Source organism: Neoarius graeffei, chromosome 5 (assembly GCF_027579695.1).
Source record: "Neoarius graeffei isolate fNeoGra1 chromosome 5, fNeoGra1.pri, whole genome shotgun sequence".
In the NCBI taxonomy this organism is placed as follows: Eukaryota; Metazoa; Chordata; class Actinopteri; order Siluriformes; family Ariidae; genus Neoarius; species Neoarius graeffei.
Window position 1 is genome coordinate 25,895,608 of NC_083573.1, and position 12,257 is coordinate 25,907,864.

Sequence of the window (12,257 nt, forward strand, 5' to 3'; positions counted from 1 at the left end):
CAAGGTGAATTAAAAAAAAGGATTATATGAAGGGCCTCTCTCGGCTTCCGTAGGTATATGTTCTCAAATCACTTGTCTCTTTTTTTTGTTTCTGTTTAACATACCATTCTGACAGTTTGGCCATATTGTTGTGTTGAACAGCTTGTTGCACCTTCCATTAAAGTGTTCACGTTTGTACACATCTTCTTGCTTTATTCATTCAGTTGTGGGGAATGGTTAGTAAGGTTGATTCTGACCTAGGTCACATATCTACTTTTTAAGTTCATGCTATAGTGCATACAATTTTAGAGATATAGCCTACATGTGCATATGCATTCTTCTTGGTGTTCTCACAAACAGGTGAAATAAATCAGTTTAAATTTGGCCTATGGACATAGCCTGGCCTATTCTCAGCCATTACAAAATCTGTTGTCTGACCATAATTTAACTGATCTGTATACCACCATGCTACTAGATAACAAAATGCCTGTTTGTTTTATTTCATGTGAGATGTTGATAAATGTGAGCTTCAACAAAATTATAAGAGCACCTCTCCGAGTGTCACGTTTACGTAAAAAAAAGGTGTGCGTGCACGAGCATGGTCGCGTGCAAAAGTGTCCCGGTTTCAGACTAGGGAAATCTGGTCACCCTATCCATAGTGCTTTTAAATATAAGGCTGTAGCTTTATGTTAGTTGTCTCTAATATTTATGTCCCAATATCTTGACCACATTTTAGGATGAAAATCATTTTAGATATGTTGTTTTATATTGAAAAATTAGTTGTCTCGGAGAGACACAATTACATACTAATTTGATCAAAATAGTCTGAAAACTTACTGAGATTCAACATTAAAACTTAACTATGTTTCCAATGATATGGAACCAAATATTTGTTTTATGGTATAAAGAATGATTTAAGTGCATCCCTTTTGGAGCTACCTGTGGTCAGAAAAGCACTTTTTCTAAATGACACGAGTAATTTTGCTAAATATGACATATATTGCCATACATTCACCAAAAATAACGTTATCACCATTTTTTTTTTTGCATGGTAAATAGAGCTATCACAGGGCTACAATAAACAACCAAGTTTATTTAGTCAAGCCTTTTGATATTGAAGATAAGTGTTAAATGTGATTTTTAGCTTGCGTACCCTGATTGTAAAACAACCCTAAAGCAAACTCGTGGGACTTTTAAAATGAAAATGGCCGTAGGAGCACTTTCGGCTCCTGTTATTGTATTTTGTTGTTTGGGCTTTAATATACATTTAGCGAGCCGAACAAAAAAAATACAGGTAAAATTATGCACAAAAAAACCCTAAAAATAGCCGCAGGAGTACTTTTGGCTCCTGTTGTAATATTCTAAAGAATTTATCGGGACTTTTAAAAGGAAAATGGCTGCAGAAGCATTTCCGGCCCCTGTACAGTCCCATCGATATGAGTTACGTATTTCCGCCTGACCCCTCTTTTCACCGCGGCTTCGCACCCCAACGACATGCCTGTAAGTGCGAAATTAAACCATCGCATTAATTTAAAGTTTAAAACAATTTACTGCAAGGTGTCTGTGGTTAATTCGGTAAACGTGGCTCTGTTTATGTCCGATATTAATACTGTCCTAGATGTGATGGAGGAAATGAGGTTTAATTTGAAGTTAACAGTCGGAAGTTGATGAGCGACAACATGGCCGCGTTCATGTCAGGAGAGCTTCGGCGCGTGGCCGAGAAATTATTAACACCGGATGATTTACACGCATCCTGGGTGGTCTGTGCAGGTGCGCGTTTGTTGAGCTAAACCTGAAAAATGTTTACTGCACTGTTCAGACCGTCTACAGGAGATGCATAAAGCTGAGTCACGTCCTAAACCGAGTCTAGCTTTGTGTTAGTGGACTTTGGGAAGATGATTAGCTGGTTAGCGCTTAGTTATTAGAATCAGAATTTGTCATTGTACCAAGTACAACGAAATTAAAAGCTAACCACATAAAAATAGAACAAGACCACGTAGGAATGGGCCAAAAAAAAAAACACACACACAAGACTACATAAAATAGAACAGTACCCAAAACATACAACACACAACATGCATCTACAAAAAAAAGTGCATATTGCATTTGTTGTTATTGCACTATTGAGGTAGATAACTAATGATAGATAATAAATAATATGGAAGAGTCAACAAGGAGTGTGGTTAGTGCATGTTAGCATTCAGCAGGGTTATGGCTCTAGGGATAAAACTGTTCTCGAGTCTGTTAGTCCTGGACCTGATGCACCTGTAGCGCCTCCCAAAGGGCGGCAGGGTCAAACAAATGATGGCTCAAGTGAAAACTGTCTTTAACAATATTTCTTGCTCTGGTGAGGTAGCGAGAATTGTAGATGTCGTCTAAGGTGGGGAGAGGGTGGATGACGATTTTCCGCGCTGTCTTAACCACTCTCTGCAGCCTCTTCCTGTCTGCTTCAGTGCAGCTGGCATATCACACACAGACACAGTACGTCAGCAGGCTCTCAATGCAGGATCTGTAGAAGGTCTCCAGCAGCTTACTATCCAGGTTGTTCTTCCTGAGCACCCTCAGGAAGTGTAATCGCTGCTGGGCCTCCTTGATAACTGCCGTGGTGTTTGCAGACCAGGAGAGGTCTGCAGATATGAGGGTGCCGAGATACCTGAAGGTGTTGACCCTCTTTACACAGTCGCCGTTGATATAGCGGGGGGTGAGGTCAGCCCTCTTCTTCCTGAAGTCGACAATGATTTCTTTAGTTTTTGAGGTGTTCAGTAACAGTATTTGTTGAGCACCACTCTGTCAACTTCAGGACCTCGTTCCTGTAGTTCACCTCATCACCTCTTGAGATCAGCCCAACCACGGTGGTGGTGTTGGCAAATTTAATGATGGTGTTTTCAGGGTAGGCAGGGGTGCAACTGTGTGTGTGTAAAGAAAATGGAGTAGGGGGCTCAACATGCAGCCCTGGGGAGAGCCGGTGCTGAGTGTGTGGGAGGAGGAAAAGTGAAGGCCAAGTTTCACTGTCTGGGGGAGATTTGTCAGAAAGTCCTTTATCCAGGAACAGGTGAATGAAGGAAGGCCTAAGTCCAGCAGCTTGACAACTAGTATGTCTGGGATGATGGTGTTAAAAGCTGAGCTGTAGTCTACGAAGAGCATTCTCACAAAGCTCCCCTGCTGCTCCAGGTGGCATAGGGCAGTGTGTAGAGCTGTGGCTATAGCGTTTTCAGTAGATCTGTTTGCACGGTAGGTATATTGATGTAGGTCAAAGCTGAGAGGGAGACTTGCTTTGATATGATGTTGAACCAGCCTCTCAAAGCACTTTGCAATGACAGGTGTGAGAGTGACTGGGCGATAGTCCTTGAGGCTGTCTGCAGGGGTGATAGCGTTCCGGCGCCGCGCCGGATTTACGGCGTACCGTGGCTGGGGGGAAAAAAAAAATCTAGTTCGCCCATTGTCCTGTGTCATTCTGAGATGCGCAGATAGACAGTAAAGGAAATTCGCATGATATGGAACTAGTGGGAAAAAAGTGCCGTCACGGCACGAATTAGACCCTCAAATTCGTGCCGTGACGGCACTTTTTTCCCACTAGTTCCATATAATGCGAATTCCCTTTACTGTCTATCTGCGCATCTCAGAATGACACAGGACAATGGGCGAACTAGATTTTTTTTTCCCCAGCCACGGTACGCCGGAAATCCGGCGCGGCGCCGGAACGCTATCACCCCTGTGTCTGTGGTAGGTTTCTTTGGAACAGGGATGATTATGGATGATTTCAGGCAGGATGGGAGGACAGCTTGTGACAGGGAGAGGTTGAAGATGGAAGTGGAAATTCTTGAGAGCTGGTCAGCACATGCCTTGAGCACCTTCCCCAGCACTCCGTCTGGACCAGCAGCTTTCCTAGCGTTCACTGCCCTGAGCACCCGCTTCACATCATGCTTCTTGACAGTCGGTGGGGGGACTAGGGGCTGGTGCAGGCAGCGGTGGAGTGGCTCTGTTGTTGTATCTCAAAGCGTGCAAAAAAGCAGTTCAGCTCCTCTGCTAGCGATACATCTGAGCCTCTGGGTGTCACTACACGGCCTCTGTAGTTGCAGGGCTCTACATTAACTTTTGAAACCACTTGTCCTGTCGGGCAAGTTGAAAGGAAATTTACTTGTCCGAATGTGAAGTTGACTTGCCCAAAGAAAAATTTGAGGAAAAAAACCACAAATAAACTACTTGTAATAAACTAATTTCACCAGAATTACTTTAACACAAAAATCTATTCACTGCAGAAACAAATTGGACTCCATCAATCATTAATTTATTTATGAGAAATTGAAAACCAGAAAATTAAAATTATATATATTTATTTTCATTTTTAAATTATTAACTTTGAATATATATATCCTCCACTGATTTAATTGTTGTTGTCTAATTATTCAGTGTGGCTCCTGTATGGTATTTAATGGTTGCGATGAAAGTTGCAGTGTTTTTTTAGGTTTTTGTTGTGATTACATTGTGGTCGGAAGTGAAAGTTGCGAGAAATTGTTGAATTGTTAAATATTAAGTTATTACTGAAAAACTATTTATTAAAAAACAAAGACACTGCGAAATGGTCCTATAAACAACTTTACCAATATAAAAGATTACCAGGACTACAAAAATGCAGAAAAATAGGCTTTACTTATCCAAATGCACCTGTTGGTTCAAAAGTTAAAGTGCATAGAACCTCACAGCACAACATGAAGTTAGCTTAAAATATAATATAAATGCCTCAGCTTTCATGTAAAAAAAAAAAAAAACTATTAATACTAGTGCTGTGTGCAGGCAGTCTCTCCTGAAGACTAAATTAAACAATAATTATAAGCTAATAAAATAAATGGCTCAGGCTTCATAGAAGAAAAACAATTTGAACAGAATCTCACAGTATGATGCTGAAGCTGCCTAAATAATGGAAAATAAAATACCATTTTGGCAAAAATGTTGGCATCCATTAATTTCTTGTATTAAGTAAAAGATAATGTAAGGTGCACACAGTCCTTCACTGTAAACATAACACACTTTCAGTAACAGAATTTAAGCCTGTATAAACACTGACTCGCACATGCTGCTTCTCTTGAACGTATACACGGAAGTAAGGCAGAAGGTAGTTTGTTGACGTCACCTCAAGATGACGCCAACGATTGGTCAAATTTGCAGGAAAGTTGTGGTGATTGGATATAATTGTAACACCGCCCTGAATTCACGGGGATTGGTTGAATTTGCGTTGATGTTGCAAATCGCAACATCGCGAAATCCTGAAGGGTCTGGTAAATGACCGTTTACTTTTCAGCTCAAATACACGAAGCGGTATTGGCTGATTTCGTAAGCGGAATATTGCGCATGCGCACATCGCTCTTTCCGAAGAGAAACATCCGGTGGTTCATCAAAACAATATGTCGAGTGAGATGCTTCAGGAATCATGTGAATAAACTGATAAATTTGATATGTAACCCGAATATCGGCGTATTTTGGCACTTGTCTGATCGGACAAGTAACTGAGACGATGAACTTGTCCGATATAAAGGATCACTTGTCCCGGACAAGCAGACAACCGTTAATGTTGAGCCCTGAGTTGGTAATGCTCTGTATGCCCTGCCATGGATTGTTGTCTAAGAGATGTTTCTCCATCTTCCTCTTATAATCTGCCTTAGCATCCCTTATTCCTCTTTTCAGATCAGCTCAGGCTGCACTATACAGAGCTCTGCCACCTGAACTGAATGCTAAGTCCCGGGCCCCGAGGAGCGTGTGGTCATCCAGGGTTTCTCATTAGGGAAGACGTATGCATTTCACCACAGTAACATTCTCGAGTCCTTATGGCTGGTGGTGATCTCCATCTGAGGGGGGTGTATGCTGGGGCGAGCAGCAGGGAGAGGTGATCTGACTGGCCTAGGTGAGGGAGGGGAATAGCTCTGTAAGCATGCTTGATGTTAGAATAAACATGATCCAAAATGTTCCTCCCTCTAGTCAGGCACTTCACATGCTGGTAAAAAGCTGGGAGTACTGATTTCAGTTCAGCCTGATTGAAATCACTGGCTATAATATAATATGAGCACTGTCGGGATGGCTATGCTGCTACTTGTTTATGGCATTTAGCAGGAGTGTGAGAGCTGTGCTAGCATTAGCATCAGGTGGTATGTATTGAGGTATTTCACGTGACGCCCCGGTGTCCGCCATTTTGGACGGCAAGCTAGCTAATGTCAACAACAGTAGCTAGTATGTTACTGTAGCAATGTTTACGTTCAGTCATTTGGATGACTGTTAAAACCTTTCAGTCTCAAGTTTTTCCTTTACTGGATTTACTAGTTTACTGAGCCAGCGAGCCCCGGAGCGCTAGCTAGCCGGCCGGCCGGCCAGCCCCGGAGCGCTAGCTAGCCGGCCGGCCGGCCAGCCCCGGAGCGCTAGCTAGCCGGCCGGCCGGCCAGCCCCGGAGCGCACTCAGTAAACTAGTAAATACAGTAAAGGAAAAACTTATAACGGGCCATGTCTCAACAGACTAAGAAGTTATTTCAATGACATTTTAATAACATTTTGTTTATCCTGAGGACCGAAAGTAAATGAAAATGTGAACAAATCTTAGCCGTCAGTGAACAATCCTGGTGGAAGCAGGTAAATGTCATTCTCTAAGCCTGCTAACCTCAATTTTTGCAAATGCCTCTCCCTCTGCTCGCCCTGTAAATGCCCTACGTCGCTGGATAGTGAAGGTGTTTTCTGCATCTCGCTCCTTTTTCTTTTATGTTTTTCGTTTGTCGCCTTCCTCGCATTCAAACTGATTCGAGCCGTGCCGTCCAAAATGGCAGCATCACATGACTTGGTCACGTGAGTGAAATACCTCAATACAGCAGTCACAGTAACTACTGTTGGCTCTATCGGTAGAAAAAAAGGACGCCATTTGACTGATGTACTCCAAATCGGGAGAACAGTGGCTGTCTATTGTGCTGTTATTAGACCAGTCATTATGCATGTAAACACAGAGCCCCCCTCCTCTGCTCTTACCCGAGTCCCGGTTCCTGTCACAGCGGTGGGGTGTGCCAGCTGCATGGCAGCATCAGGGATTTGCGGGTGAAGCCAACTCTCCGTTATGATCAGGACACAGCAGTTATGGACGTAGCGGTTCCCAGCAAGAAGCAGTTCTAATTCATCTGTTTTGTGGACCATGGATCTGGCGTTGGTAAGTAATATGCTGGGAAGAGGAGGCTTGTAAGGTTGTTTCCTGAGTTTAGCCAGGAGTCCGGCCCTACAGCCTCGCTTGTTTTCTTTCCCTCCATCGTCCGCTAGGCCCAATAACAATCCACAGAGAGCCTGCATATCTCACTACCTCATCTGGTATATTGTGTATGCAGTGAAAAACACTCAAGACCAGTAACTATTAGAGTTCACTCTCAGCAGAAGGCAGTAGATTTATCTGTATAATCCTCAAGGTAAAATGACCAGGTGACTGGATTAATGATGTCTCAGATGTATATCGTTGTAACTGCTCTGTCCATTTGTATGGAAAGGATGCATGTTACCTGATGTTGGACCTAATCATCTTAATCTTTGCAGTGTTCCCCAAAAATGTTACAGCACAGAGCTCTTGGTGAACTTGTAGACACTTTCCTCTCTCAGGTCAGTTCTTTGTGTGCAACCATGTGCCAAAATAGTGTGACGTCTGCACCCACCACCATATTGGATGATAAACAAATCCAAAATGCCGTCTCGTGCGAGCAATAACTGTGGTGCATCTCTGACTTTCTCGGAATATGATTCTCTGGAGTCCTCTGCCAAGTCAAGATTCAGAGAAAAAGTTGACATTTGTGGCTTTGACCTGTATATGTTAAAGCTGTCTGATTATACAGAGGATTTAGCCTCATTACTAGTGATTGATTACCTTGATATCGTGAACTATTTTGTTCTACAAAGCTTGTGGACAACCAGTGCACGAATGAAGGCTTAAGAGCCTTGATTCTGACAGTTTCTTTGTGTCTGGCTGGGTAGTCTTTTTCACCAAACAATTAAAAGATGACTGAGTGTTTTGTTCATGCTCATGCAAACCATTCTCAGTGATCTTGAGAAACACCACTCAAGTTCAATTTAATCAGTAGAAAACATGGCTTTAATTAGTAATGAACTCTTAGCAGATATAAAGTGGTCACCACACACGTGGGTGTAATTAGCTTTTTCCTCAGTTAAGTCCTTACGATTTATGATTTTGAACCACAGTGCATAGTGTTCTCTGGACAGGTCTTCATCTGTTTTGTCGCAGTCTTTAATTATTTTGGGAATTCTGAAGAACTCATTCTCTTTGTCACGACATTATTACTGCAATTATATCCCACACACAAAGTAGGCATTGACTTCAAAGGCAATAAAATCAAAAGAAAATCACAAAGCATTGCAGCAGCTCCCACATGAAGCATCGCCAGCTTGGTGGTTGTCATCATCCAACATGGCAGACTTCTAGGTTGGAAAATTAGCGTGATGTCACGTGTATGTGAAAAATTTCACACAGCCTATCACATCATCCACTTCCTGGACAAATTTCATTCCAGATAAAATTCCTTGAGGAACCTTATTGCCTCGCAAATCATCTTCACCTTTTTTGCCCTCAGTGTAGGGGTGAAGGCGACGCACAAGGACACGATCTCCCATACCCCTTTTCCACCAACAGGGAACGGGTTCTATTCTTGTTCAGGTACCAAATTTTGAACCGTTTTGTGTCATCATGCAATTGCTTGCCAATCGTGAGCAAATTTGAGTGCCACATCATTGCCTTTTGCCAGGTCCTTTACAGTGCATGTGTTATGCAGCATGCCACAGCTCGGGGGATGTTTCATAGTCTGGGGGCCCGGTCTGCAATTACTATTTGCCACATCCTTAATGTATCCCTACTTCACCATATTAGATTTGCATCTCCCCATGCATGCCTGCAATCCGTTGAGACTGTGCCATGTTATCCAAGGTTAGTCTGAACCAGTTTCTCTGAGGGCTCGATAGATCTATGACTGTCCTCTGGAGATTTCTCAAGTTTCTTTTCCCAGAGTTTAACCCTTTTGGACAATGCACTGCAGTCCAGGGGTTGGACAGAAGATAGAAAGCTTCTGTGTGATTTCAAATGCTAGGGTGGTAAGGGATGGTCATAAAGGGGGTGTCTTTCATCTTTCGATTGCCTGAATCATTCTTTTTGGCTGGCTACAGCCAGCGCTCGAAACTAACGGTGTCCTGACGTCCCAGGGACCATAAAAAATGTCATCGGGACACAAAATTATCATATCTGGGACAATCCCGGGAAAATGGAAAAAAAATAGATCTAGAAAAAAAGTTCTACATTAATATTATTTACAAAGCCATAACACATACGTAGACATTCACCTAATTTGTCAATTTTAATTTTAAAACGTTAACAGCGAAAAATACATAGTAGCTACACTTTCGATGCACCTGCATCAGTAGGCTACAGAGCAGCGCATTCTGTTCTAGAATCTTCGGCCGGAGTCCGCATTATATGGACTTGGAATGGAATTGCTACCGCACACGCTGCGCCGACTCTTGCCAGAACAAAAATGCTTAAGTGGTTGAAGCGGACCGACCGCGGGGAAGAAACTGAAAGCCCAGACATAACGTCTCCGGGACCTTCAGGATCCAAAGTGTCATCGCCTGGTCTGCAGGCAACGCTAGCAACTGAATGAACTTAATGAACACTGTTAGACACGTTATAAAATACAACAGGAATGATGTGGATGATACTGACGGAAGATACCGTTCAACAGAATAAGTGAGTTGTCTTGGTGTCTTTCTAGTTCAGAAAGTTTAGTCAGTCAGCAGCACAACTAGGCTAGGACCTGGCACTATGCTGATGTTGCTAACATTTGCTCCCACGTTTCGGCAGCGAAAGTTCATAAAAATGGATAACGGAAAGTTCATAAAAATGGATAACGGTAATGGTGAAAATTATAAGTTGGCCTTATAAGTGCCAACAGATATTCAAGGTATAAGTAGATGAAATGAACATAAAAGGGGTCTTATTTTCAACTAAAGTGTACTGCAGATGTAGGGAGTTGAAACATTTTCTGAATGAGCTAGTTGGCCCCTTTAAATAAATGGGTATCTATTCATACAGTGAGATCGCCAAAGTTTAATAAACTGAAAATGCAATAACTGTAATTTTGAAGTAGATGATGTATAGGACATGTGTCGCTTGTGTCTTGTGACTTATTGTAAAAATGATATAAAGGGTTCAAAATCGCATAGTTACAAATATAATAGTAACTTCATATGATAATATTAACCACTGGTTATTTCAGAGAGGAAAAAAATGGGGACACTATTGCTTCCATTCGGGACAATACAACACAGAATTCGGGACCACTGGGGGACACAAAGGAAAAAAGTTAATTTCGAGCCCTGGCTACAGCTCTTCTGATATCAGGAGGTGCGATACCAGGCAATAGATAGATGTAGATTTCATGCACCTGCTGATGCAATGACTACTTCTGTTCAGCACAGACTCGACCATCTTTGCATGAGCTGTGCATTCCCATACTGGGCAGGCATATTTGGCAGCAGAGAACCGGAGAGCCAGAGCTGTTCATCAAATGGTCGTTGGATCAAAATGGATCCCCATTTTGAGGTACTCGGATTTTGAAGAGTATTCCTGGAACTGACTTTCCCCTAAAGCTTGATGTGCTTTGAATGCCAAGGAATGATCAAGTAACACCAAGGTAGACTGGATTGTCTTAGTGCTCCAAGCTGACTTCATGCCATGTGACCTTTAGCTCACGGTTTGCATGCATGTTCAAATTTTGATCAAAAATAAACTGGTTCGGAAGCTGAAAAGTTGGTTCCCAAATGGAACCAAAATATATATTTTTCCAGTGGGCATGTCATTAGTTTGGAGAGGGAACAGAGCAAAAAAAATATTTGCAATAATTAAACAAAAGCTCAGAGGTAATTGATGCACACCGCCATCTTGCTCCTATTGTTTACTCTTGTTGTGAATTGTGCAACACCCTCCGTTCATGACTCCTCCTTGGTTGCAACGGTTCTGTTCAAAACTGGTGAAAACATGGGCCAGTTCGTTAGCTGGCACCAAGGAGAAAAGAATCCTGAATGGAACCGGTTCAAAAACTCGTTCCCTGTTGGTCGAAAAGGCGTATTGTGGAATATTAAGTCTATTCCAGACATGGGAAGTCAAGGGATTTGATTTTTTTCTTCTTCTTTTAGGCCAAGTCAGGGGATTTTGTTTGTGCCATGTCTAACTTTTAGTTGCCATTTCTTGAAATGTAATTTTCTTTATCGGGTTATTTCAGTATGGTTGAGCAGGGCAAAATTTAAGTTTTGTACTGAAAATGTTTTTTAACTTAATAAATAAAAGCTCACAAATTGATGGGTTTGATGGGTCTGCTCAGCGCAAAAGCAGCCTGTATTTCCGGTCATGAAAATTCAGCTTTTTAGGCAGGAAGTTGATAACACGTGACTTGGCCTGGGAACCCTGCAAATTATTCCTGTTCTTATCTGTATTCGGATTAAATCAGAAATGGGTGTGGTCCAGGCCGAGGCGCTTCTCTCCAATTCATAATGGCTCTCCGTTAGAGAGATGCATGCATTTTCCGAAGAATTTTATTGTTTTCTAAAATAAGTAAAAAGGCTGCTTTAAACAACCATGGACCAATCAGAACATTCAGGTACAAAAAAAAAATGCTGTACAGTGCCGTACACCTATGTTAAAAAGCATGGTCTTTGTTTTGTGAGCTTTGTATGAGAACTTTGTGCCAGCTTGACAAATATTTTTACATCCTGATGTGAGTCTCAAACGGATGTCCTGTATTTGTTTGTTTAGAACAATTTTGTTTGAGCTGAGTAATTTAATTGTACTTGCTTACATTCCTACCCCTGAGAATACAACACTGATTCCCCCCCCCCCCACACACACACAGATGCAGGTTATACTTGCAACGTAAACGGAGCTATATTAATCACCTAAATAAATAATTTTTTTTTTTAATAAGAAAATCTTTCTTTATTAACCCGTTCTAAGAAGGAGACTTAGGATGGCAGGTTGGTCGGATCTGATAAAGCTGTGCAGCTATGATTTGATTCGTGTCTTCTCTCTGTAATTTTAATTCCATAGCTGGCGAGAGACTTGCTGCATCCGAGTGCGGAGGACGAGAGGAGGCGGCACAAGAAGAAGCGACTTGTCCAGAGCCCAAACTCTTACTTCATGGATGTCAAATGTCCAGGTAACGTTATTCATCTGAACACACATCTGATTTTGAAGCGACATGTGAAGAGTT

The 12,257-nt window shown here is 42.1% G+C and overlaps 1 protein-coding gene across 3 annotated transcripts in view; it reads left to right on the forward strand.

Moving 5' to 3' along the window:
- The first annotated feature begins 1,398 nt into the window (after nt 1-1,398).
- The window catches only part of rps27.2 (ribosomal protein S27, isoform 2), a 28,271-nt gene continuing 17,412 nt past the window's right edge, over nt 1,399-12,257 (forward strand). The window contains exons 1-4 of one of the 3 annotated variants that reach the window (XM_060921445.1): nt 8,431-8,454; nt 8,577-8,659; nt 10,471-10,594; nt 12,095-12,203. In XM_060921445.1, coding sequence (XP_060777428.1) covers nt 8,446-8,454; nt 8,577-8,659; nt 10,471-10,594; nt 12,095-12,203 — 325 coding nt within the window. In that variant the 5' untranslated portion in view covers nt 8,431-8,445. Of the gene's footprint in view, nt 1,480-7,126; nt 7,157-8,430; nt 8,455-8,576; nt 8,660-10,470; nt 10,595-12,094; nt 12,204-12,257 lie in introns of those variants that run through there. The other 2 variants (XM_060921448.1, XM_060921447.1) reach the window with 2 other exon arrangements.